The sequence below is a fragment of the Macrobrachium nipponense genome, chromosome 11 (genome assembly GCF_015104395.2).
Source record: "Macrobrachium nipponense isolate FS-2020 chromosome 11, ASM1510439v2, whole genome shotgun sequence".
Lineage (NCBI taxonomy): Eukaryota > Metazoa > Arthropoda > Malacostraca > Decapoda > Palaemonidae > Macrobrachium > Macrobrachium nipponense.
The window spans coordinates 46942465-46968818 of record NC_061087.1 but is presented as its reverse complement, the minus strand read 5'-3'; the positions used below and the strand labels follow the sequence as shown (position 1 = coordinate 46968818).

At 43.0% G+C, this 26354-nt stretch overlaps 1 protein-coding gene across 16 annotated transcripts in view; it reads right to left on the bottom strand.

Moving 5' to 3' along the window:
• The window catches only part of LOC135205702 (uncharacterized), a 1031110-nt gene that overhangs the window by 229603 nt on the left and 775153 nt on the right, over positions 1 to 26354 (bottom strand). For 12 of the 16 annotated variants that reach the window (XM_064236823.1, XM_064236798.1, XM_064236782.1 and 9 more), the window contains one exon: positions 5174 to 5470. The exons of 2 other annotated variants lie outside the window; for them this stretch is intronic. In XM_064236823.1, the coding sequence (XP_064092893.1) occupies positions 5174 to 5470 (297 nt within the window). The remainder of the gene's footprint in view (positions 1 to 5173; positions 5471 to 26354) is intronic. 2 more of the 16 variants (XM_064236728.1, XM_064236750.1) reach the window with 1 other exon arrangement.

Here is a 26354-nt window from a genome sequence, read left to right as displayed (position 1 = left end):
CTGGAAACACACCCGTCTTGCAAGACACCTACCCTGCGAGTGTCACTATCGCTGACACACCCACTCGCTCATCTGAGCGACCCTGCAAAGTAGGCTTATCACCTGACTTGTGCCTGAGACCAGGTAGTGCCTTGTACAGTTTATGTACTCCGAGAGTACCACACTTTTCAGTGTCACCCTGACTGTCCGGTTGAAAGCATAGATCAAAGCTTCAACTCATCTACGAGTGCCACAATTGCTGGTGCTCCAATTGACTGCGAGTGCCACCATCACTGATACTCTAAGCTACCTACAAGTGCCACCATCACTGGTACTCAAACTACCCCAAAATGCCACCATCACTGACATTCCAACCTACCTACACATGCTGCCATCGCTGGCACTCCTATCTACCACCAAGTGCCACCACTGCCTACACTCACCTGGTACCTGCACTCCATTAAGTGCCACCTCAGCTTTGTCTTCTCATCGAGTTCCAGAGGGCCTCACATTTGAAATATCGCACAAGAAGTGCCAATAGTCTACTGGAGAGCAGCTAGAGACAAAGCTCCCTCAGAGCCCAGTACCAACCCTTTTCAATTAACGTCGCCTTTAAATCTAATCTCTCATGGCTACCTACGAGGAGGCTGTGGAGCGGAGCTTGGGTACCCCTGAAGGGTGGCTCTGCAGGGATTCTTCTTGTCGAACCCATTCAGGTGGGTTCCCCAGAGATGCCCTATGCCCAGTCAACTATCTCAACCCTGGCCAACCCCTCCACATGGTCTCACACTCATCAATGAGGACTGCCTCCCGGATGCTGCTATCATCCCAGTCAGTGACATATACCAACACTGACTGGAGGAAAACTAGGCTACCCTCTGTACGCTTAAGGTTTTATGTGGGACCCTGTACTCAGACATGGACTGTAGGGATAGCAAACTTTCTACTGGAGGACTGGTTTGCTTATGAGCGGGCACCCCCTAACCAGGCTCCCATCACCTTCAAGGGCACCTTTCCCTGCCACAATGAGAGTCCCCTGGCTTCTCCCAGGGGTAGCACGACCCCTGCCAAGTCCCAGAAATCCCTGATATCATAACGGCGGTCTTCCTGATCCTTAAGACTTCGGCTTTACCACCCTGGAATCCTACCAGTCCAGCTCTGCACCCCCAGCACCAACCCCACTGGGCTCAGCTGCAAATAGTCCACTGCCAGTGCTCCCCGATTCTATGGGTAATTAGCCAGCCTTTCCCCCTTGAATCCTCCCTCACAAGATCTGGCGGAAAGTCCCAATGACTTCTCTCTCTCTGACCTAGCCCAAAAACACGAGTGCCTGGCAGACCCAAGGGACCTAATAAAGTTAAATGCCTCAAATTCAGCTCCATAGAGCTCACCAAACCCCCGCCTTTGCGCCTGGGGTAGCTCCTACCTCTGACACACTCATCTACTGCCAGCAACCAGACAACGGCTCATCTGAACAGAGGGTCCCAGACATAGCTAGGCAAGGTAACTATAGTCCCTGCCCTGGCCAGACCACCCACAATTGGTGCTCATCACCTGCAGCTCCTCAAGCCATCTTTGTCAAACCCGACGGAGCCTTAGCCCTTCCTGAAGGACCAGGAATATGCATATGCTATCTTAAAATTTCATGTTTATTTCACTAAACATATTTCCGCATTGTTTACTAAAGCACATAATTCATATATCATTGAAATTCTTAAATCATTGGCTTCACAATGTTTAATGATGAAACTGGGAAACACTACTTTTCTTTGGGTAAAACCGAGATGTAATAAAAGTTATAACTTTTAAAAAAACGTCTATCTGTCAGGAGAGGTCGGAGTGCAGGAGCCAACGGCATGACGTTTTGAGAGACACTTATGAGTTTGCAACTTTCCAGCCCTGTGACTGGCTGATCAGCAGCCAATCAGGAATGTCATAAGGGACAGGGCTGGGCACCAGATGCACAACTGCTGTGAATCAATTATAGTAACCCTTTCAACTGCAGTGTTAAGACAGCCATAGTCCCAAGTTTCTTGGGGAGGCAGCTCAAAGTTTGTTATAAGTAATGGCCCAACTGCTGTAGTTCAAATGTTAAAAAAAAGGCATGTTAAACAATATGCAGGCTGAATAAGATCTCAAAATCCAATAGAAATTATATACAAATGTGTCTGGGGACATGAATCATTGTATGACAATGAAATTACTCAAACGTAAAACATTTTGTAGATTGGAAAATAGTTTAAGAAAAATATTTTGTCAGATAGCAGGATAAAAGGAGAAATGATGCCATAAGGAAAATTGCAAAAGTTCCAGATGTAGATGAGATAATGATGAAAGGGAGATAGAGATGGCTTTGTCATGTCCTATATCCAACACCTGGGAGAACGGTACATGTTAGCATCAGTTGGGCTTCTGTGGGTACCTGAGGAATTGGCTGAGAGATATGAAAAGGGAAGCTGGAGATGGGTGGAGATTTCTGGTAGAAATAGATACATGCACACATGCATGCACACACACACACTATATATACACACACATATATGTATATGTATGTATGTATGTATGTATGTATGTATGTATGTATGTATGTATGTATGCATGCATGCATGTATGAATGCATGTGTGTTGGTAGGCATGGAGTTCATGGAGTAACTAAGAAAGGATATAGCCTTGTTGAAATGTTTGGAAAAGGCCTTGATTGTTGGATACTTGTACATAACTTCCAGAGTGTTAATAAGTATATTTGGGAAAACAAAATTATCTATATTAAGTGTTAATAAAGAGTCAATTGATAGATGTAATAAGGAAAAAGCATCATTCACTATTCAGTTGAAGTGAACATTACAATATATGGAAACTGAAGCCATAGTGGAAAGGGTGAAAATGACTAATAATAATCATGATACTTGAGTTTGCCAAGATAGAAAGCATGTGAGCAGTCATGATAAAAATGGATATCAAATTATGCAAGGAAGAATGAAGAAGTATAATAAGAGTGTAAAATTCAAGAATGCAGCTACAGAAACAGCAGAGTGGTGGGATGGGGAAATGAGAGGTTAGTGAAGGAAAAGAGATTATTTGAGGCGCAACTGTGTGATGGAAGAGAAAATCATGTTAAGTATCCAGGAGATGGATATGATAATTGAGAAGAAAATGTATGAAAAAAGGGGGCCAAGTAATGAACATTGAGGCTGGAATATGGCCAAGAACTTTAGAGACAAAAGGAAGTTGGTCTACAGGAAAGAAAATGCAGTCCTTAGTTGATGAAGCAAGTATTTTAAAGATTTAGTGAAGATGGAGGACAAAAACTGGCACGAGTGAGTTGAGGTTAGCATAATTTGAGAATGCATGATATAAGGGGGGTACTTATGAGATTGACAACTTTGTATAAAGACACAAGCAGTGTACGGAACTGTTCAAAAAGAGGAAAATGTTCCAAAATAATGGGTGAGAGGAGTAATTGTCCCTCTGTATAATGGTACAGTATATGAGAGAGAGAAGAGACTAATAATTATACTATGGAAATAATGTTACTTAGTAAAGCAAAGAAACAGAACAGATGAAAGAAGGTTTAATAAAAAAAAGAACATAGTGATTTCAAAATGGAAAAGAGTATGAATCAAGCATTTATTATGAAACAGTTACAGCATAAGTGTGAAAGTAGAAGAAAAAACTGTGGCGCATATGGCACTAGAAAAAACTTAACAGATGGTGAAATCAAAATAGGAGATAATTCGGTGAGGATGTATATGGTATAAAAGATCAGTTGCTCTGAGCAATTAAAAGTTTCTATAAATGGAAACACAGCTAAGATTCTAGTGCATAAATAGGAAATAAACTGCTTTGGAATTTAAGTAGGTCTAACACATCAGTGTTATTTTCTCCGTGGCATTTTACTATTTTAATAGACAGCAACTTGAAAAGTCAGAAAAAAAACTTTTGATTTAGGTGCAAAGTTGTGGGTTTTTAAAAAAGGAGTGCCACAAAAAGAGCATGGGGTGGTTAACATTTACTTATATGACAGTACTGAATGTGGGCAGTGGAAAAAACTGCTGAAACTAATAACAAAATTTGAAAGATTAAAATAATAAGAATAAAGATAAACCTGGAAGTAAATTGAGTAATAGTACGATTATAAGGGCAAATGGAAACAGGATGAAGAAGCAATGGATGTTAGAATGGATGGTGGAAATTAAAACCAAAGGGGATTCCATATAATGAGAGATAAAACTGTAAAATAAAGAAGGTCCCAGGATGTTTGCCCAAGGACAGAAAATGACTTGCAGTGTCTATGGAAGCCAAAGTGGTAATGTGTAAGTAATGGGAGTGTTGATAATGAATGCAAATAAAAGAAAACAAGTAAAGATGAATTCCCTGTGCAGTATAATTGGTATAAGAAGAACTGAAGGGGTGAGATCTCTGGAGATAACTACAGGTGATAAAAAGACAAATGCACTTGAAGGAGGGATCAGAGTTGTGAGATGGTTCAGTCAAGTGGGAAGAATTGAGGACAATAAACTGGTAAAAATCTCCTTAAATTCACAAGTGTTAAGAGGAAGAGCTACATGATGCTGGGTACGTAGAGTGGAGTGTTTTTTTAAGCTCTCTGCAATAACGGTATTTTTTACAGCAGCATGTTACAATTATCCATGACAAACTTGAGTTACATACAAAATAATTTATTCACCTATATGCATCTAACATTAAAAATCATCAACTATAGTACAGAATACAGACCACTCCCAACAAAAGGGGTACCTGGCAATGTATAATATCTGGGACTAGAAATATCATTTGTATTATAGAGTACAATTTTTAAGAGGGATACTGTAATACACCTTCCCATACCAAATCAGAAACCAATAGAATACATTACAATTTATATTAATGTCAATTCAATGTAAACTGATACTCAGTATAGTATCCATAGAAAAATTATAAGTAAATGGTGAAAGCACAGTGTAATTAAAGAAAAAATATAGTCATGCAAAGCAAATGGGAAAAACATGCCAATCCAAACTTTTAACCGGAAACTAATTCAGCTGAACTTCTCATAATTAAGAAAGCCTCTATGATTAGAAAACATGAGTTAGGGTTTTAGGAAAATTTTTTGAAAAGTTTCAACCACAGTTTCAAGTTAACAGTAATGATTATGTCTTCCAACAATGTGGCATCTAAGGGTCCTTGTTAGTACCTATTTCCTGTTCCTCAGAGTTGCATCCTAGGGGATTCATTGCCTGTTGGTTATTCAGAGCATGCGCATGGGCCACTTCCTCCACAGTCACAGGCTGAGTCTTGTAACGGGAAGATCGAGAACGGCGACGAGCACCTGTGGCACCATCAAGAGGGCGAGAGGGTGCTAGTTCCTGTTCCATCCTCTGAGTCCACAATGCCACACGAGCTTCAACACTACTCGCAGCAATGCTATTGTCATCAATGCTGTTCTTGACATGACTGCCACTGGTCTCTTGTGTAGCAGGCATCCAAAGCTCTGGTTAGTAGTGCACAGTACAAATCAGGCCAGGAAAAGTCATGAATGATGGGAAGTAACGTCATTAACTTTCAAAGTTATAAAAACAGTAGCTACGTGCTCTAAAGTAGCAAGACTCATTCTAGCATGTTACTTTAATTTCTTAGCAGCATCAAAATTCAACTGGTAAAGCCACCTCACATGATTAGTAAACCCACTATTATTGTCTTTACCACAGCAGGTTACAAGCCTCTGATTAGTTTTAGTGAACCAAAATTTACTTTGTGAATCTTGTAGTCATATCCATGCAATAATAAATGTTAGAAACAAAATCCTGATAAAGATTTATAAGAGGAAAAATGACCCATCATGAAAATTATTTTCCATTTGGCTACTCAATTCAAACTTTCAATACTGTAGGCTCAGTGACTTTCATAAATTATAAAACCTCAAATCAAGCATTGAAGACCAAACTTAATAAATTGTTTATGTAAGTGTTACAAAATATGACCAGAAAAGTGACCTAAGAATATCAAATAAGAGTTTGTGACTAACAACAAAACTGTTGTGTAATAATCCTATCACCCATATCTACACATGCTACAGTCTAGAAACTAAAAATGATCAAAGAGGAACATACATTTTTCTATCATTAATATAGTTTTTTATTCTACAAATTTAACTTCTCAATATTCTTATAACTCCTTTTTTTGGTAATACGTACCAGCATAAAAGAATATCTACATCTATAATCAATCTTGTATGCATAGTCTTAAGTTACAGTATGTACTTTTAAAAATCCCTGTCTAATATATGTGAGCTAGTAATGAATTGCATTATGTACTACATTATAAATTACAAAAATTAATGTTTACATTCCACATATGAAGTCTTTATTCCTAATGCCTTAAGGACTGGTAAACAGATGAAATGTTGCTTAAATTACTGAGGCAATGATTACCAATTAGCAGGGCCTTCCCTTGCCAAGGAAAGCAACTCTTTAGCTCTCTTGAACACAGACCAGTTCACTTCTAGGAGGTAAGTGCTTACAGAGGATGATAGTACGTACATAATTTATTTATAAAATTATATTTTTCTAACAAAATGAAGTTTTATAAATATACTTACCAAGTAATTACTTAGCTAAAGATTAGCCTAGCATGGCATCGTAAATCTTAAAAATTGGTGCGCAAGTGACGGTTGCAATGCGGGGTGGCAGTTCCCGCCCACGGCAAAAATATAATTTTTATAAAAGTAACTTACCAAGTAATTACTTAGCTGAATCCCACATTGCAAGTGGGGTGGGATGAATGGACTGAACTATCTCAATTCATTAAAAGAAAGTTATTATTGAACTAGAGGTATAGCTAACACTGGCTCAGTGTTTGTCGCTTGCTAACCTGATAAGAGAGTTATGCTGCCTCTTGTGATTATCTTAACCTGTAGTGGCACAGCAGTGAGCCGGGAGTCGCCTCTACATTGGTGGAAGTCCTGCACCGCTGACAAGACTCAAGATAAAATAGTCATTCCCTTACCCTGGGCACAATACCAAAATAACAAGACCAGAGAATCAACCAGTCACCTTAAACTGTTACACAGATTCATAATAGACACTAACCAACCAACCAACCAACCAACCAACTGGTGTGTCCTCCAGGTACTAGGTACCCCCCAGGCTCCCCATAACTTGATATCTTTGACACAAGGATAGGAGAGATCGTGTCTCTCATATGCTTCCTCAACCCATACCATGCCAGCCACTGCCAACGGGCTGAGGGTACTGCAATTTTCAAACAGTTTCTACTTCCTTCAAATAATGTAACGCAAATATCAACTTATACCTCAAAAAGGTTGATTGAAGTATCGCAGAGAGAGAGACAAGTTATGTTTAAAGGAGAGAGAGGTGGCCACAGCTCTGGCCTCATGCGCTATCACTTTTAAGTAATGGAAGCGATTCCTCCCTTATCCAGGAATGAGTCGGAAATTAGGTCTCTGATAAAGAATGAGAGGCTGTTCTTGAAAAGCAGACAGAAGGGATTCTTGACCAAACACCAGAGGTTACTTGAGGATCCCATGATCTTCTCCGTTTTCTCTAGGTAACACCTAAGTCCTCTGACCGGGCAGAGAGCTCTTTCTTCTTTGTCCAAGCCCAGGATGCCTGTTAAGTTCCTTATAGAAAAAGAGCGAGGCCACGGCTTATTAGGATCCTCAATATCACGTGGCTCACTTACACGTTTAGTCGTAGCTAACGCTAATAAAAAAACTTTTACGTAAAACATCCTTGAGAGATGCGGACTTGGGGGGCTTGAAAGGAGGGCCCGCAAGCCATTTCAATACTACATCCAGGTTCCAGGAAACCACTGTTAACTACTTCTGCTTGGAAGTGTCAAAAGATTTCATTAGGTCATGAAGATCTTGATTCGCAGATTATGATGCTTAAACACAGAGATAAGCATGGCTCAGTAACCTTCCATCGTAGAAGATGAAAGGTTCTTAGAGGCTCTTAAATAGAGGAGAAAATTGGCAATCTGGGTTATAGGTGTCTCAGATGAGATGTGATGCCTGAAGCACCATCTAAGGAAGACTGCCCACTTTGACTGGTAGATGTTGCTAGTAGACTGGCTCCTGCACCTTGCAATAGCTTCTGCAGCTGCTCTTGAAAATCCCTTCACTCCAAGTTTCCTCACAGTCTGAAGACTATCGGAGCAAGCATGGACAACCCCTGGTGGTACCTTCTGGAGTGTGGTTGTCTGAGTAGACACGGTCTCAGGGGGAGCAGTCATGGGAAGTCTACCAGAAGACGTAGAAGGTCCGGAAACCATTCCTTTGTGGGCCAGAACAGAGCTACCAGTCATTGAGATGTTGCTATGGGACATGAACTTATTCAGAACTTCCCTGACCAGGCTGAAGGGAGGGAATGCGTAAAGATTCAGGCCTGCCCGACCAATCAATCAGGAGTGTGTCTGTCGGCCATGCTCGAGGATCGAGGGCTGCAGATACGAAGAGAGGAAGGCGGTTGTTCCTTGATTTTGAGAACAAGTCTATGAGGGGTCTGCCCCACAATCTCCACAGGTCAGAGCAAACCCTGTCATCCAGAGACCATTCGGTGGGAAGCACTTGCCTCTGCCAGCTCAACTCGTCTGCCAGGACATTTAATTTCCTTTGAATGAAGCAGGTGACGAGTGTTACTTGATGTTGACGTGCCCACAGCAGTACTCTCGTGCCATGTGACAGAGAAAATAGGTGTGTCCCCATTTCTTGATGTAAGACAAGGTTGTGGTGTTGTCTGCATGTACAACCACCGTCTTGTTGTACATGAACAAGGAGAACTGACGCAGAATCAGATGAATGGCCTTCAACTCTTTGACGTTGATGTGGAGCTTTGTTTCTTCTGGAGACCAGGTCCCGGAGACCTCCCTAGACCGTAGGTGGGCTCCCCAGCCAAGATCCAAAGTGTCCGAGTTAAGTCCAGGTCAGGTTTGGAGGGAAGAGGGGAATCTCCCCTGTGAATACCTTTTATCTGGCAGCTACCAGTTGAGATCAGATTTGATAGGAAAAATTGTCGAGTCCGGTTGAGTCTTCCTGTCTCAGTTGGTTTTGAGGAATGAAGCATTGTCTGAAGGTCCTTCATGAACTGTTCCTTTGATGGCAAATGGAGAGGTCATTTTGCAAGAGGAGAGAGAACTGAGGGACTAAAACTGGAAGACCTTCCCTTGGAAGACGAACCTTAGGTACTTCCTGGACGTTAGATGAACTGGGATGTGCAGATAAGCATCCTGCATATCTAGGGTGGTCATCCAATCGCCTGGATGGATGGAAGACGTGACTGACTGGTTCGTTTCCATCCTGAACTTGGTCTTTACTACAAAGTGACTGAGAGCGCTTACGTCCAGTATTGGTCTCCAGCCCCTTGATGTAAAATCCCTTGGAATGGACCTCTGCTACTTCTTCTATGGCCTTCTTCAGAAGGAGGAATGATATTTCCTTCGAAAGGGCCAAGTGTCTTTCTGATTCTTTCGAGGACGCCATTAATGCGATGGGCGAGGAAACTAAAGGAGGGGTCTCCGAGAAAGGGATGCAATAGTCCTCCTTTAATATCCTGACAATCCAGGGCTCTGCTCCTCTGCAACCCCACCTTTCCCAAAACTTGAGGAGCCTGGATCCCACTGGGGCACAAAGGACTTTTTGTTCACTTCTTCAGTTGAGAGTTGGCAATGCAGAGCTTCTTGACGGACTTTGAATGGTGCAGGTTGGAGCGGGGTCTAGAATGAGACTGGGGTCTCTTCGCACTAAAGGAGTGCTGCTGGAGCAGAGAGACGAACTTCAGATGAAAGGGCGCCAATGAAGGCTTGGAATCTGATGATTGCGTCAGGTGGTCCTGAGTCAACTTCTTCCGCAGGTCTGCAGCTATCTGCTCTACCATGGCCTGTGGGAAGAGATGGGAGGGGTCAAGAAGCGCGAAAAGCAAAGCCGTCTTCTGTGAGGCACTCCCTTCGAAGCAAAAGAACACCAAAGGTCCCTCTTCTTCAGAAGTCCGAAGGTGAAGAGTGAAGCAAGCTCCACCGACCCGTCTTGGACAGCCTTATCCGTGCATGAAAGCACACTCAAAAGGTCTGCTGGAAAGGAGTCAACCATCCCTGTGGTGTTCTCGATCTTCTTGGTGAGAGCGCCCACCATCCAGTCGAGGAAGCTGAACACCTCAAACCTCTAAACAAGCTCTTGATGAGGTGGTCCAGCTCTGCCAAGGAGAAAAAAACTTTGGCTGAAGCGAAGGCTGCATGGTGCAAAGAGTCGATGGGACTAGAGAAGTCCCCTTGGGAGGAGGCAACGACTAGTCCCCAGGGAGGGGCTTTCTCCGGTGTTGTAAGGCCTACGGTACCTTTTGATAAGGTGCGAGGGAGGATGAGCAAACCTTACCTTCCCTTGTTCCCTCTTCATCGAGAGCCACTCTTTGACCACCTTCAGAGTCTTCTTGGAGGAGGTGGAGAGGACCATCTTGGGAAGGAGAGCGAGTTCCTGCTGACTCTTCAACATCAGGAACAAGGAGGAAGGAGACGCCAGATTAAGAGAAGTGAAGGACCCTGGTTAGCTCTCCAAAGGGAAATGAAGTAAGGCCTTGTAAGCAGTTGACTGAGCTGAATCTTGACCCTCATCTTCCTCGTCCTCTGAAGAAACCAGTGAAACGTTGTCGGCCATCTTGGAGGGAACTCCCACCAGAGGAAATTTCTTGATGTAACTCAGGATCTCCGCTAGCTGGCTCTTCAACAGTGAAAGAGAAGGGTCATCTGATTCTGCCACTAAGGTCTGCTGTTGCCAATGGGCTTTGTATCTTGAAGCAGAAAGGGTCGTGAGTTGCAACCCCAAGGAAAGGGCAGGTGCAGAAGCAGACATTACAAGAGCGGGAGCGGTCACCACAGTAGCAGGAGCAGCCAGTGAGGAAGTGAAAGCAGTCAAATTGGGAGCGAGAATTGGTGTTGCTGAAGCCAGTGGAGGGCGCGTGATCACTGGAGATAGGATTGAGCCCGGGACTGGGCTCTCAGGAGTGGGAGCCTCGCGCCTACCCAGATGCTCAGGTGGAGAGTGCCTAGCATGGAGCTTCTGATGCTTGGAGTCCTTGAGAGACAGCAGTACAGGTGAGTCCCACGGATGCAAAGGTAACTGTACTGGTGCAAACACTGAAGGGTCAACCCAGTAGCAAAACGAAGGAAGGGTGAGGTTGTATGAGTCCTTATGTCTCTTGATTGGCACTGGGGACTTTAGAGCCAAATCACGCACATGCCTTTTAAATGGCCTAGAAGCATTCTACGATTCCCAAGATCAGACTCCGAGTCGGAACTGGATGATAAGCAGTGCACATCCCCTGACATGCCTTTCCAATGGCAGTTGGCCGTGTCCTGGAACTTTACAACAGGACCAACAGTAGGGGTGGTATTCCATCAGCAAACCCCATCAGCCTTCCTTGGACCTCCAGTATGTCTTCTCCTAGGTGCAGAGGAGCAGGACAGTGACGTTCAACTAGGAGAGCCAACGGGACGGGCAACCACCTCCTCCATTGACACTTCACTTTGCACTTTATCACTGCTCACTTTTTCCACTTTGCCCATGAGAACTCTAACTTAACGTTAGATTAAACTTATTATCAAATTTGGTGTTAATCCTAGACTATACTAGACTGGCAATGGCATCGGATTCAGAAGCATGGGAGCTGAGCACTGGATAGGAAGGAGAGAGAGAAGGAGGGCTGGGGATAGTTGAAAGATTATTACAAAGAGTAGATGGAAGAGGCAGACCAGAGTCTGTCTTGGGTCTAGGGGATGAGTCCCCACTAACAGAAGCCCTACTTTCGGCTCTAGCAGCTGCCTTCCCGATCCTACTCTTTTCCAACCTATTTAGGTGAGACTCCAAAAACTTCCACCTACTATTATCCCACTCCTTACACTCATCACAGATAATTCTTTCAACCTTTGCTTTAATAACGAAGACTGAAAGCACTAGAATCAGACATACCAATACTCTGAGCTAACAGAAGAGAAAAAACTAATGTAGGAAAAGCAAAGCAGTATAATGCAACAGACATGAAACCAACTAAAGCGGGTACATCACTGACTTCAGCAAGCAATCGAGAAAGCGGTGAACATGAACTTGGGAAGCACTAAACAACGTCTTGTCGGTTGCACAGCACGAATAAGAATGACACTGTAAGATTCTGTCACTTGCGAGCTCCCGCTGTGGTGGGCGGGAACTGTTACCCTGCATTGCAAGTCACTTGCGCGCAAATTTTTTAAAATTAGGATGCTGCGCGAGGCTAATCTTTAGTTAAGTAATTACTTGGTAAGTTACTTTTATAAAATTATTATTTATCAGCATATGTATGGAGAATAATTAAATTCTAATTTTTAAAATTTGCTATATTATTTATTTTATTTCTAGAAATAGTTAAAAAAAAATTTCATATCTCTCATGAGAGCTTTTATTTTAACTTTGCACTGTCCATGGATAAGAACACTGGTCTAGCATATAGCAGGAACAATTATGCATAGGGGGAACTAAGCCAGATAAACCACAATATTTTTGTAGCTGGTGTTGGTGACTTTGAATTATCAGGACATACTGTCTATGCATACTGGTTGTAAGTCTTGTTTAGTTGTTTAGTGTGGCCTACCTTCAGATCTTTATTCTAGCCACATGAATGATTCAGATGAGGTCATCTGAACCCATTCCATTTCAAAAACATAAATAATATTTAGTTTACTACTTTTTTAACAACAAGTTTTGTTCATAAACCTAAGCTAAGAGACAGAAAACAAATAAATCATCATTTACAATTCTATACATTATAAACCTCTTATTTTTACTTATGTTAAATCACTACTTAAAAGGGATGTGACTGGCTGCTGAAATCTTTTCATATCAATAATTTAATCTGTGATTGTTAACAAAGTGTGTTGTGGACGTTTCAATAAAACAAATCCTTGTTATTTTTTATTATTTCTTCTGTGATCATTGTAGTTTTGCAGATTAACTAGTTATTTTCTTGAGACACCAAGGGGAAATTTAGAATTTTGGGCACACTATTGTGCCAAAATATTCATGGTTAGAGTTGTTGTAAAGAGTTGATGATTACATTGATATGATCCCATACCAACCTACAAAAACTGACCCTATCAAGAATGTGAGTAAACAGCTGCTCTGACCATAGTAAAATCATGTGCATCTCGTCTGTATATGACCTCTAATCCAAGTACAGTATTTTACTGTTTTCAATCAAAACAATAAGATATGTCAGTTCTCCTATTGAAAGTATTATTGCATACAAACTGGAATCATTTGGTTTAATTTATCTTTAATTACAATCATCTGTAGAATGCTATCAATGAGCAGAGGTATGGATGTGCTTTCTCTCTAATCACTCATGCAAGTCAAAATAAGAAAGGGAAACACTCTCATTGCACTGTCCTTACCATTTAGAATCTTGTCATATACAGTATATGATATCAGGGACAAAAGTAAGTACCACACATGACCACCTTGGCTGCCTAGAGAATTACCATGTTGAACAGACTCAAGTATGTATCAAGATTATTTGGTTTTTGGATATGAGCTGAAGGTAGTGACGTACACATTCACAGATGATATCAACAAATACCTTAATTTTATTTCCCAGTCTAAAGGTTTAACTGTGGCAAGTCATGGGTGACACAAGGATTTAAAGAGGAAGCTGATGTTCGCTTTGTAAATGACACTTGAAGGAGGCTGTCAAGATGCCTCTAGAGTTCCTAAAGCAGCATATTTGGTGTTTACAACAATTAGCAAGTTCTGAAAACTGACAAATGGGACCCCTTTTGGAAAATGGTGTTCTACATGACTTCTCTTATCTAAGATAGCTGCAAAAGACTCTAGCACCCATTTCCTGCTATCCCAAGCTGAAAGTAATCTGATGCTGATGCCAGCTGATTTACCACTCAATGGCTTTAGTGGCACAGAAGGGATTCACCAAGTGACAACTTACTTCAGCGACATGGATGACAATGGCTACTAACCTCTGTTAAATAGACGGTTGTTTCATCAACCACACAGAATGATATTACCATCAGAGTCCTCTTTGCTGATAATATTCTCAGTCATCCCATGGACTTCATATTGAAAGACTGGTATCATAATACACTGAGGTGCTGTTTGTTTATTACAACCCTATCAATCATATACTATAACATTATATTTCATCCTACACAATGAATCTTGGCTACATTTACTTGTACCCAGTATTGAGCATCCTCCACTGCATATGCCCAGTCCTCCTATGGTGCCTCAGCTGACAATTTTTCTTTTATGCAACTCAATTTGTAAACATTTCTTTGGTGTCATTTAGGGTATAACATTCTAAGCATTTAAACCATCTTGCCTTCATTTAATCATTTTCATTTCACTGTCTTTATTCATATTTTTGATTGTGTGCATTCTGGCTTGTTTTAATTATTTATATAATTCAATAACGTTGTGTAATTGGGGGCCAATACTTTCCTTGTCCCCTATCCTGTAATGTCTGTCCATACAGCCTCTCTCCCAGTGTATCTGCTTCTGCTCTCCAGAGGAATTGCAACTTCCCCGGTCTCCATCTAGTTAGAGTGATTCTCTAACCTTGACAGCCCTTCCCTGATCCAATGATGTCATTAGACCTGATAGCTCTGGATGATGAACTTTAGCCTCACTACTACTTAAGAGGAGGGGATTGTAGATGAAGACTTAACTTGTGTTGTATGTATATTATGGTAAATACACATCACCAGTATCAGAGAAACAATGGGGATACAAACACAAACACTACCATCACAACCAACCCAACAGAAACCAAAACCACAACCGCCTTGGAAAAGGTGCCTAGAAAAACCAATCATGGTAATGAGATCTGACTTGAGTAAAGAGATGGCAAAAACGAGGCTAAGAAGCAAGAAAACAACAGAGGAACTGAACAAAAAAATACATAGTGCAGAAGAGGGGACTAAACAACACAATAGAAGATAAAAAACAGAGGCTTAAATCCAAATCACATAAGATCCACCAATACATGAACAGAATAAACGATATACCAACAGAACAAACTATTTGGAACCAACCAGAAAAGACTATACAGTCAACTAAGGGGCGAAGACAGCCACCATGAAATTACTGAAGCCGAACCAATTAAGAGACTCTGGGAAAACATATGGAGCAATCCAGCATCACACAACAAACATGCAACATGGCTCCAGGAAGTCAAGGCAGAAGAAATGGGGAGAATTAAACAGATTCATTGAGATTAGACAGACACAATCAGACACCAACTAAAGAAACTTCTCAACTGGAAAGCCTAAGGTCCTGATGTAGTCAATGGATACTGGCTTAAAAACTGCTCAAAAGCTCAAGGCCCTAAACCCACGAATAGAAGAATGTTCATGGATGACATCAAGCTGTATGGTTAGAGTGTCAAGGAAATAGATACGTTAAACCAGACTGTAATGATTGTATGTGAGGACATCAGGATGGAGTTTGTAATAGAAAAATGTCCCTTGGTCACCATACAAAAAGCCAAAGTGACAAGGACTAAAGTGATAAAGCTACCAGATGGGAATTGCATCAAACACTTAGATGAGACAGGATACAAATACCTGGGAATAATAGAAGAAGAGGATATAAAACACCAAGAGATGAAGGGCATGATCAGGAAAGAATATGTGCCGAGACTTAAGGTGATACTCAAGTCAAAACTCAATGCCAGAAATATGATGAAAGCCATAAACACATGAGCAGTACCAGTAATCAGATACAGCGCATGAGTAGTAGAGTGGACGAAGGCTGAACTCCACAGCATAGACCAGAGAACTAGGAAACACATGGCACTACACAAACCACTACACCCAAGAACAAAAACGGACAGACTATACATAACATGAAAGGAAGGAGGGAGAGAACTACTAAGCATAGAGGACTGCATCAACATCGAGAGCAGGGCACTGGGGCAATATCTGAAAACCAGTGAGTGGCTCAGGAGTGCATGGGAAAAAGGACTGATAAAAGTAGACTAAGACCCAGAAATATAGAGACAAGAGAATGACAAACAAATATACAGAGACAGGAGAATGACAAACAGAATGGAAGAATGGCACAACAAACCAAAGTACGGACAGTACATGACATAGACTAAAGAACTGGCCAGTGATGAAACCTGGCAACGGCTACAGAGGGGAGAACTCAAGAAGGAAACAGAAGGAATACTAACAGCAGCACAAGATCAGCCCCTAAGAACCAGATATATCCAAAGAACGATGGATGGAAACATCTCACCCATTTGCAAGAAGCACTGTGAAAAATGAGACCAAAAACCATGTAACAAGCGTCCAGCACTTGCACAGAACCAGTGCAAAAAGAGGCATAATCAGTAACAAAAGCCCTCCACTAGAGTCTGTTCAAGAAACACCAGCTACCTTGCAGTAATAAGTGGTATGATCACCAATCTGAGGTAGTGATAGCAAACAATCAGGCAAAGATCCTCTGGAACTATGGTATCAGAACAGATAGGGTATTACGTGTAAACAGACCAGAAGCGATGTTGATTGACAAAACCAAGAAGAAAGTATTACTCATCAATGTTGCAATACTATGAAACACCAGAGTAGATGAGAAGAAAGAGAAAAAATTTATTAGTATCAAGACCCTGAAAATAGAAATAAGGAAGATATGGGATATGCCAGTGTAAATTGTACCCATAATCATTGGGACACTAGGCACAATCCTATTATCCCTGAAAAGAAACTGGGAAAAATTAGATGCTGAAGTAGCTCCAAGATTCATGCAGAAGAGTGTGCTTCTGGAAACAGTGCACATAGTAAGAAAAGTGATGGATTCCTAAGGAGGCAGGATGCAACTTGAAAGCCCACACTATAAAACCAACCAGTCGAATAGGATGACTGTGATAGACAAAAAAAATAATAATAATACGTAATAATTATGGTTGCATTATAAATTGTGGGTTGGATTGGCAGAGTTCATTTTATACTTCACCTTTCTAAATTTTCTAATCATTCTTTTTTTCCCTGACATTTATCATTTAAGAGCTTCCTAATATTCATCTCATCATTCTCATGTCAGTACGGTAGGGTCACATTTGGATATTGTTTTCCTTTTACTGATGAAAGTACATACTGTATACTGTATACAATACATATAAAGGAAAACTTTCACAAAAGTAAATCTGACATTTCTTTCTGTCCCAGCTGATGATCACAACCATGAATTATGGCGTTAGACACGGTGGTTTATTGTATATACAAAGCTATGGGCTTGTAAAGCAGTTTTGAAGATTATTTTGTGGTTCCTGTGATGTAATTATGAACTCTGTTATTGACAGACATGAGTGCCTCACTCAAAAGCATCTGATCAATGTCATGGCTGTGGCTTTGTGGCTGCAGCCTCATCAACTGCCATGGTGATGGGGAAAGGGGCACAAGGGCCACTGAGGTGTTTTTTTCATGTGACATCAACATAAATGTTCCTGATGGGCAGCATTACTTGTATGGGTTTCCTTAAGTTAGGGATAGTTGCAATATCTTTTGTGACATCCAGGGAAATTTTGAGACAATATATGTAGTGCCCCCTAGACTTTTTTTAGCAGCTGTAAGGTGCCTTGCCAATAACCTGGACAAATGAAGTCCTTTCTTTATGGACTGATGCCATGGGTTACTTTGTAGTGCCTCTTCATGGGTTTCTTTATGACTAAACAATACATAACCTTCAAGAGCTTAAAACCATATGATTCTCTCATGCTCTCATGTTAACCTCACAGAATCATTTCTTTTATTTCCCATATCAGGAAACTTCTTCAGGGGTAGTTCTTTAATCCTGTGTCTTGCCAAGTCTATCAGTTTTAAGGTTTCTTATGGCGATGCTAAATTCAATTGAACATTGAAATGATATTGTTAAACTACAATAAAGTTTTGTACATACTTACCTGGCAGATATATACTTAGCTATAGTCTCCGACGTTCCCGACAGAATTTTCAAATCTCGGCGGCACACGCGGACAGGTAGGTCAGGTGGTCTACCTTTACCCGCCGCTGGTGGCGGATGTACGAACCACTCCCGTAAGCTTGTCAGATTTTTCTCTTCCACCTGTCTCCTGAGGGGAGGCTGGGTGGGGTCCATTAATCGTATTATAGCTGCCAGGTAAGTATGTACAAACTTTATTGTAGTTTAACAATATCATTTTTGTACATGAACTTCCCTGACAGATATACTTAGCTGATTGGCACCCTTGGTGGAGGGTAAGAGACAGCTCAATAATACAGGTAAGACGGGAAACAACTAATGTTGTAGGATATAAAAACCTTGGTTCTCACCTTTTCAGGATGAAGACTTCATAGATACTATCTCTGAGTCTGCATTGCCTGGAGAGCTACAGCTAGGACGTGACCTGATGCTGAAAGACTCTCGGATCTACCACTGGGATATGTGATCCCCTATTGTGGTAGAATCCAAGTCGGATGCTGTTAGAGGGACCTTGTCCGCTTACCTAACAGATCCTTACCACTACCTCTGCAAGGAGCCAAAACCACCAGACCACCTAACCAAAATACAAAGGGTTAATATTACGACAAAAAGAGGTGCCTCCTGCAACCTCTTTCAGACAACCAAAAAACAACAATATAAAATATAGGGTAACATATAAAGAATTTACACAGGATAAGTTTCAGCTGCCCTGCCCCAGCACCGAATCCGCCAATACGAAAGGACCCAAGGCGAAGCATTTATCATATGTATTTTTACATCACGTAGGTAGTGGTTTGCGAAAACCGATTGGCATCTCCAAAAAGTCGCCTCCATCAAGTTCCGCACAGACATATTTTTTCTGAATGCAAGCGAAGTTGCGATGGCTCTCACCTCGTGAGCTTTCACTTCAGTAGTTTAAAATGTTCTTCCTTACAAGCAACATGTGCCTCTGTAATAAGGCTTCTCAGAAAAAAGGAAAGTGCATTCTTCGACATGGGCCGAGTGGGGTCCTTTACAGAGCACCAAAGCACATCTTGATTCGCCTTAAGTTGTTGCTTCCTCTTAAGGAAATACTTCATAATTCTCATAGGGCAAAGAGTTCTTTCAGGCTCTTCCCCTACTAGAAAAGATAAACTACGAACTTCAAAGCTCCTGGGCCAAGGCCGTGATGGGTTTTCATTCTTTGCAAGGAAATTTGGAAGAAACGAACACACCATAGAATCTTCCTTAAACCCTACATTGCCCTCAATAACTTGGAGCTCACTCACTCTCTTAGCTGTAGCAAGGGCCAAAAGGAAGATAGCCTTCTTCGTCAGATCCTTGAAAGAGGCTAAGCTAGGAGGTTCGAATCTAGACGATCCAAGGAATTGTAGAACTACGTCTAGATTCCAGTTTGGTACCACATGAGGACGCTTAATGGTTTCAAATGATCTAATAAGATCATGCAAGTCCTTATCATCGGATATCTTTAACAGCCTCTATGCTGAAATACCGCCGCCAACATACTGCGGTATCTCCCTTAATAGTTGACACAACCAGATGACATTCTTCTTTGAGGAAAATAAGGAAATCCGCAATTTGGGTCACAGAGGTACTGGAAGAGGAAATGTTCTTCCTCTTGCACCAACGTCTGAAGACATCCCACTTTGACTGGTTATACACGCAAGGTGGAAGGTCTCCTCGCTCTTGCGATTGCTTTAGCAGCTGTTGCTGAAAAGCCTTTCGCTCTGACCAAACTTTGGACAGTCTGAAGCCAGTCAGACTGAGAGCGAGGAGATTTTTGTGTACCTGTCGAAGTGGGGTTGTCTGAGTAGATCGCTCCTTAGCGGGAGCGATCTTGGAAGGTCCACCAACCATTCCAGTACCTCTGTGAACCATTCTTGGGCCGGCCAAAAGGGAGCGATTAAGGTCATTCTCGTTGAATCGGACTCTACGAACTTCTTGATGGTTAGCCCCAGGATCTTGAAGGGGGGAAACGCGTAGACGTCGAGTCCGTTCCAGTCCAGAAGAAGAGCATCTATTGCTAATATGCCTCTGGATCCGATATCGGAGAGCAGTAAGGATCCAGCCTCTTGTTCTTTGACGTGGCAAAGAGGTCTATGTGTGGCCTGCCCCATAACTTCCACAGGCTCTGGCATACATCCAGATGAAGGGTCCACTCTGTGGGAAGGACCTGATCTTTCCTGCTGAGGAGATCTGCTCTTACATTCCTTTCTCCCTACACGAACCTGGTGAGAAGCTTGATTCCTCTTTCTTCTGCCCACAGAAGAAGGTCTCTTGCTGTCTCGTACAGGGAGAAGGAATGCGTCCCCCCCTGTTTCCTGATATATGCCAGAGCTGTAGTGTTGTCCGCGTTGACTTGCACTACCGATCTTCTGACTTTGGGCTCGAAAGCCTTCAGAGCCAACCACACAGCCATCAACTCCTTTCTGTTGATGTGCCAGGCTACCTGGTCCCCCACCCAGGTACCTGACACTTCGCTGGTTCCCAGAGTTGCACCCCACCCCGTGTCCGACGCGTCGGAGAACAACACCAGGTTTGGGGGTCTGTGATTGAAGAGACAGTCCCTTCGCAAAGAGGTTGGGATCTGTCCACCATAAGAGATGTTTCTTGATGTCCTGGGATAACGACAGGGAGAACGTCAAATCCTGAGAACGACGACTCCAATTCCGATGAAGAAAGAATTGGAGCGGTCTCAGGTGCAACCTTCCTAGGGAAACAAATTGTTCCAGCGAGGAGAGCATCCCCAGCAGACTCATCCACTCCCTCACTGTGCATACTTTTTTCCCTAAGAAGGTTGTTACTCTCATCGAATCCTGGGCTATCTTTCCTGCGAGGGAAAAGCCCGAAAACTCAGAGAGTTCATCTGTATCCCGAGATACACACACTCTTGCTCGGGAATTAGTGACGACTTCTTGAAATTGACGAGAAGTCCCAAAGCCTTCGTCAATTCTAAAGTTACTTGTAAGTCCTTCAAACAACGATCTTCTGAATTGGCCCTTATTAGCCAATCGTCGAGGTACATGGATATCCTCACCCCTTTCAAATGAAGCCATTGAGCCACATTCCTCAAAATCCCCGTGAACACTTGAGGGGCCGTCGAGAGGCCGAAACACAGAGCCCTGAACTGAAAAATTTTCCCCCCCATCATGAATCTGAGAAACTTCCTCGAGGAAGGATGGATCGGTACGTGGAAGTAAGCGTCTGTAAATCCAAGGAAACCATCCAGTCCCCTGGACGAAGTGCTGCCAGCACTGATGAAGGCGTTTCCATCGTGAACTTCTTCTTTTCTACGAAGAAGTTCAGGGCGCTTACATCCAACACCGGTCTCCATCCCCCTGAGGACTTCGGAACTAGGAAAAGGCGGTTGTAGAAGCCCGATGAATGATGGTCTGTCACTAGTTCGATGCCCCGCCCCCTTCTCCAGCATCTGATCTACTCTAGATGGAGAGCTTGATTCATGATGGGTCTCTGTACCTGGCCGTCAGTTCCCTTGGGATGGTCGTCAAGGGAGGTCTTTCGACGAAAGGGATGAGGTAACCTCTCCTCAAAATAGAAAGGGTCCAAGGATCCACCCCTTTTTGGGCCCAGACTTCTGCAAACTCTAAGAGTCTGGCGCCCACCGTTGTTTGAAGGACTTGCAAGTTATTTGGGGCTTTAACAGACTTGGCGAAAGTCTTACCCCTTCTTGAAGGTCTACGACCTCTAAACGTAGAGGTTCTTGATGAAGACGCCCCTCGAAAGGGTTCTCGAACACTTGCTTTTTCCTTCTTAGCCTTGGTAGGGAAGGAAGGGCGAGGTTTTCTTGCGACTGTGCCAAAAGGTCCTGGGTGGCTTTGGCCGACAGTGATCTTGAAATGTCCTGCACTCGATGTTTAGGGAACAACTGAGCAGACAGAGGAGCAAACAGCAAAGAAGACCTCTGGGCATGGGAGACAGACTTCGTTAAGAAGGAACAATAAACCGACCTCTCTTCACGATCCCGGCCCCATACAGGGAGGCGATTCACTCGCTCCGTCTCTTACCGACTTGTCCATACAAGACAAAACACACATAAGATCTTCTGGCGAAATTGACTCTGGCACTTCAATTTTCTTGGCTAGGACTCCCAACGACCAATCAAGGAAGTTAAATACTTCTAGCACTCTAAACATGCCTTTGAGCATGTGATCCAATTCATTCATTGCCCAAGTCGTCTTAGCAGAGTTAAGGGCAGTTCTCCTTGTCGAATCTACCAGCGCCGAAAAAATCCGAATCAGCCGAAGACGGTAGACCCAATCCTAAGGACTCTCCTGTTTCATACCAGAAACCAGCGCGTCCTGATAACTTCGAAGGAGGAAAAGCGAACATCGTTTTCCCCGCTTCTTCTTTGGAAGCCATCCAGGAACCAAAACTCCTCAGTGCCTTCTTCATAGAAAGAGTTGGCTTCATCCTCACACAAGAAGAACTCTTCGCTGTCTTCGCCGTTGAAAAAAGTGAGTGAGGAGAAGGAGGAGCCGTAGGAGAAAGGGAATCCCCAAAAACTTGCAACAGTAGCTCTGTAAGCTTCTTGTAAGAAGACACAGCAGCAGAAGTGTTCGGTTCCTCATCCGAACCTTCTAGGACGTCTTGTCGAGGCGAGCGCGGAAGATCCTTAGGTGACGAAGGGATCCTAGTAGGAGTTGAGCGAGAGGTTGGAGAAACGCCCTCTCTTAGAAGAGTTTCTCATCCACTGGAGAATGAAGAGAAGATCTGGGATGCCTACGATGAGACTCCCTCTTCGAGGTAGACGGAATCTCAGCCGAAGGAGAGGTAGGGCTCCTACTCCGAGAATCCTCGGAAATATCCAGGGGCACGCTCTACGAGGAGGCGAGCGCCTACTATACTCTTTGCGCCTATCCCGAGGCAGCGGCTGCCAGGAGAAGAGCGCCTATCAAGAGCAGAGCGCTTGCGCGGCTCTCCATACCTGTCCAGTTGCGTACGATCAACGGAAGTTCGACTGGAAGGCGAAATGCGCCTACTAGGAGAAGGCTGCTTGCGAGACTCTTGACGTCTAACAAGAGGGTAACATTCAGGAGAAGGGCGCTTCAAAGCTAACAAGCGCCTACTTGGAGAAGGGCGCTTCCGAGATTCCTGTTGTCTACCAAGAGACAAACGGTCAGGAGAAGTGCGCCTAGAAGCGGGAGAGCGCCTACACGGAGAAGGGCGCTTGAAAGACTCTTGTTGTCTGCCCCGAGGAGAATAATCAGGAGTATGACGCCTTAAAAGAGACGAGCGCCTACTAGGAGATCGATGTGGCAGTAGGCTCTTGGCGCCTACCTTTCGGGGAGCGGCTAACAGCAGGCCGTCTATCATGCAACACGACTCCTACCAGACTCTTGATGCCTGTCAGGAGAGAAGTCACGATCCGACACTCGAGGAGAGTGACATCTGGACGAAGAACGCCTACTTGCATAAGGACGCCTTCTAGAATCTTGAGGCTGCTGAGGAGAAGTCTCACGCGAGGGAGTTGAAGAAATAGCGTGATGAGCAGGTGCAGTGCGCTTACCGGAAGCGGGAATCCAATCTGGAGAAAAAAACTTCTTCTCCATAGAGCGTCCTACCGATGTTTGGCGCCTTGAAGTCGAAAGAGAGCCAGGCGACGCGGGGCGCTCACGCGAGGCCCTACCTTCATACGAAACCTCCCCTCCCATATGAAGGAGAACGCCTAAAACGAGGAGAACGATCCTCTGAAGAGCGGCGCCTAGATCTCTTGATCGGAAGAGAAACGTCCTTCTTCCTACGTGATCTAACTGCTAGAAAGTCTGCTAGCGCCGTGATCTGAGCTTGAAGTCCCGCGAGTACTCTCGTAGGCGAATCTTGTTGTTCTTCCTCGGAAGCAGGCGCCGAGCGCGGAGCGCGAGAAGAAGAACGCTCACAGGATTTCTTGGGTTTCTTTCGCCTCCACCGACGATTCTTCCGGGAAAACCTCCGGACTAGAAGCCAAAGGACTGCAGGGAGCCTTCCAAGCCCTCTTCAACGGCGCGACGCATCCGGGGAGTTCCAACCTCTCTTCGAGAGGGAGACGACGAAGAGGAGAAGCAATTGGGCCGTAGTAGCTCCTTCTTGTAGCGATCCGAGGCAGCCTGGGAGCGTACTTCAGGATCTGCCGAGGGGACGCCTGACCGGTGGGGGTTCTCCCTAGCCCTCTTGCGGCTTTTCGACTTTCCTACTCCACTGGAACTGGGAGTCTGGAAGAGGTCTAGGCCCTAGAGGCACTAAGGAGCCGGTCAGACGCACCCTCCACAACACTGGGGACACTGTACTGATCACTAACACTCTCCTTACCTTCCAACTGACGAATCTTCTGATCCATAGAACGAATCGTGGCTCTCAGAGCTGCCGCCTCCGAAGGCGAATCTTCGCTTTTGGTGCGGGGAGCAGGGGCTGCAACTTGGAAGAAGGTTCTAATTCTACGTTAGCATTAGGATCCACATCCAACTCACTCATTCTAGATCTACTAGAACTTCCTAGAGGAAGCCTTACGCACTCTATATCACGTTCCAACTTCCTAACATAAGAAGAGAGAGCCTTATATTCTTCTTCATTCAATCCCTTACATTCACTACAAGGGTTAGCAAGAAACGAACATTCATTCCCCCTGCATTTCATGCAAACCGTGTGGGGGTCTACCGAAGCTTTCGGCAACCTCACCTTACATCCTTCATTCACGCAAACCCTAAACAAAACCGAAGTTTTAACTACCGAATCTAGGTCAGACATCGTTAAAGAAAATCAAACTCAAAATCAAACCGGTCCAATCAGCGTATGCCCAAGCCAAACAAAGCGAATACGTCACCAAAAGAAGTCCAAATTAACTCCAGGCAAGCGAGAATCGAAAAACTATCGAGAGGAAACCGACAACAGTTGTTATCGTTCCCGCGACAGAGAAAAATCTGACAAGCTTACGGGAGTGGTTCGTACATCCGCCACCCACAGCGGCGGGTTATGGTAGACCACCTGACCTACCTGTCGCGTGTGCCGCGAGATTTGAAATTCTGTCGGGAACGTCGGAGACTATAGCTAAGTATATATTCTGTCAGGGAAGTTTCATGTACAACAAAACAATTTTTTGTACATTTTACCAATTCTAATTCAATACCTTGGGAAATATAGGATTTCTTCATCACTGAAATTATATATACTGAACTTTTAGAGTATAGAACTTGATATTCACTCCACTAAAAATAATCACAAGGCATTTCCCTTGAATGCCTCATAATTCTTGTGAACCTCCTCAGGTTATTAAGGATGACTGACAGATCTATCATCTACTGTTCTAATTAGTTATTACCTGATAAGGCTCAAACTACTTCTGTGTATATTTTTTGCTAATATTTTCATAAACTAAGAAATATTAATATTCTACTCTTAATCTTTCTTCATGCCTCAACAAGAATCCATAAATTTAGAAGAGCTTAATGTAAATTTCACTCAATTATGTTAAGTGTGCTATTCTTGTGGCCATTGTTTTTGGGTGGTGAGTGCAAACTTCATAGACTTTCCAACAGAAATCTCAGAAATGAGATTATAGTCAGTTTACATCTTTCACACTCGGTCAGTCTGTGATCTACTAATCTCTATCGTTATGGGAAAGCTTGATAAGAAAGTCTTATTTCAGCCAGTATCCAAATGTCAAGATGGAGATCAAAATGCTGCTCTGGTGGTTATTAAGATCTCTTAGTTTCCACTGGCTTTTACATTAAGCCAATATACAAGAGCAACTCTTGCAAGAACAAATGAAGAACTGCATTTGAGAATATTAGTGTCCATTATACAGCAGCCATCATCAGTTTTTTTTTGTATTATAAATATTATGCAAAACTTCAGGAAGCTTTTGGTTCTGTTTTCTTTGCTTCACTGAATGCAGGTAAATTATTCTTGATAACCTCATACATTAACAGTTCCAATGATGTTGGTTGGAGAGTTATGTTATGTTATGGATGTATCATTAATCCCACCCATATTTCTACTATGATAAAAGGCATCCTAACTTGCCAAGTTTTAAATCCAGTTACATTATAACTAATCAAACACACAATTCTATATTTTCAGCTGACAATTTAGTGTAGTAAGGGTTCGTAAGAGCCTCATGGGCATTGGATTTTGGTGAAACAATAAAAGTAGGTATTGTATCATAAATACTAAAATGGGTGATAAATACTTGATGGAATAACCATGCGGTTTGAGTTCTGATAACTATCTTTAAAGACTCGTGCTACAACATGAGTACCGCCAGTTTCCTAACAAGTTTTTCCAAACTTTTTGCATACAAAAATCTGAACCTTCTCCTGTATCACATTTATTCCAAGTAAGTACTATGTGCAAAGGAACAAAGAAACATTACAAATGACTAAAACTTATG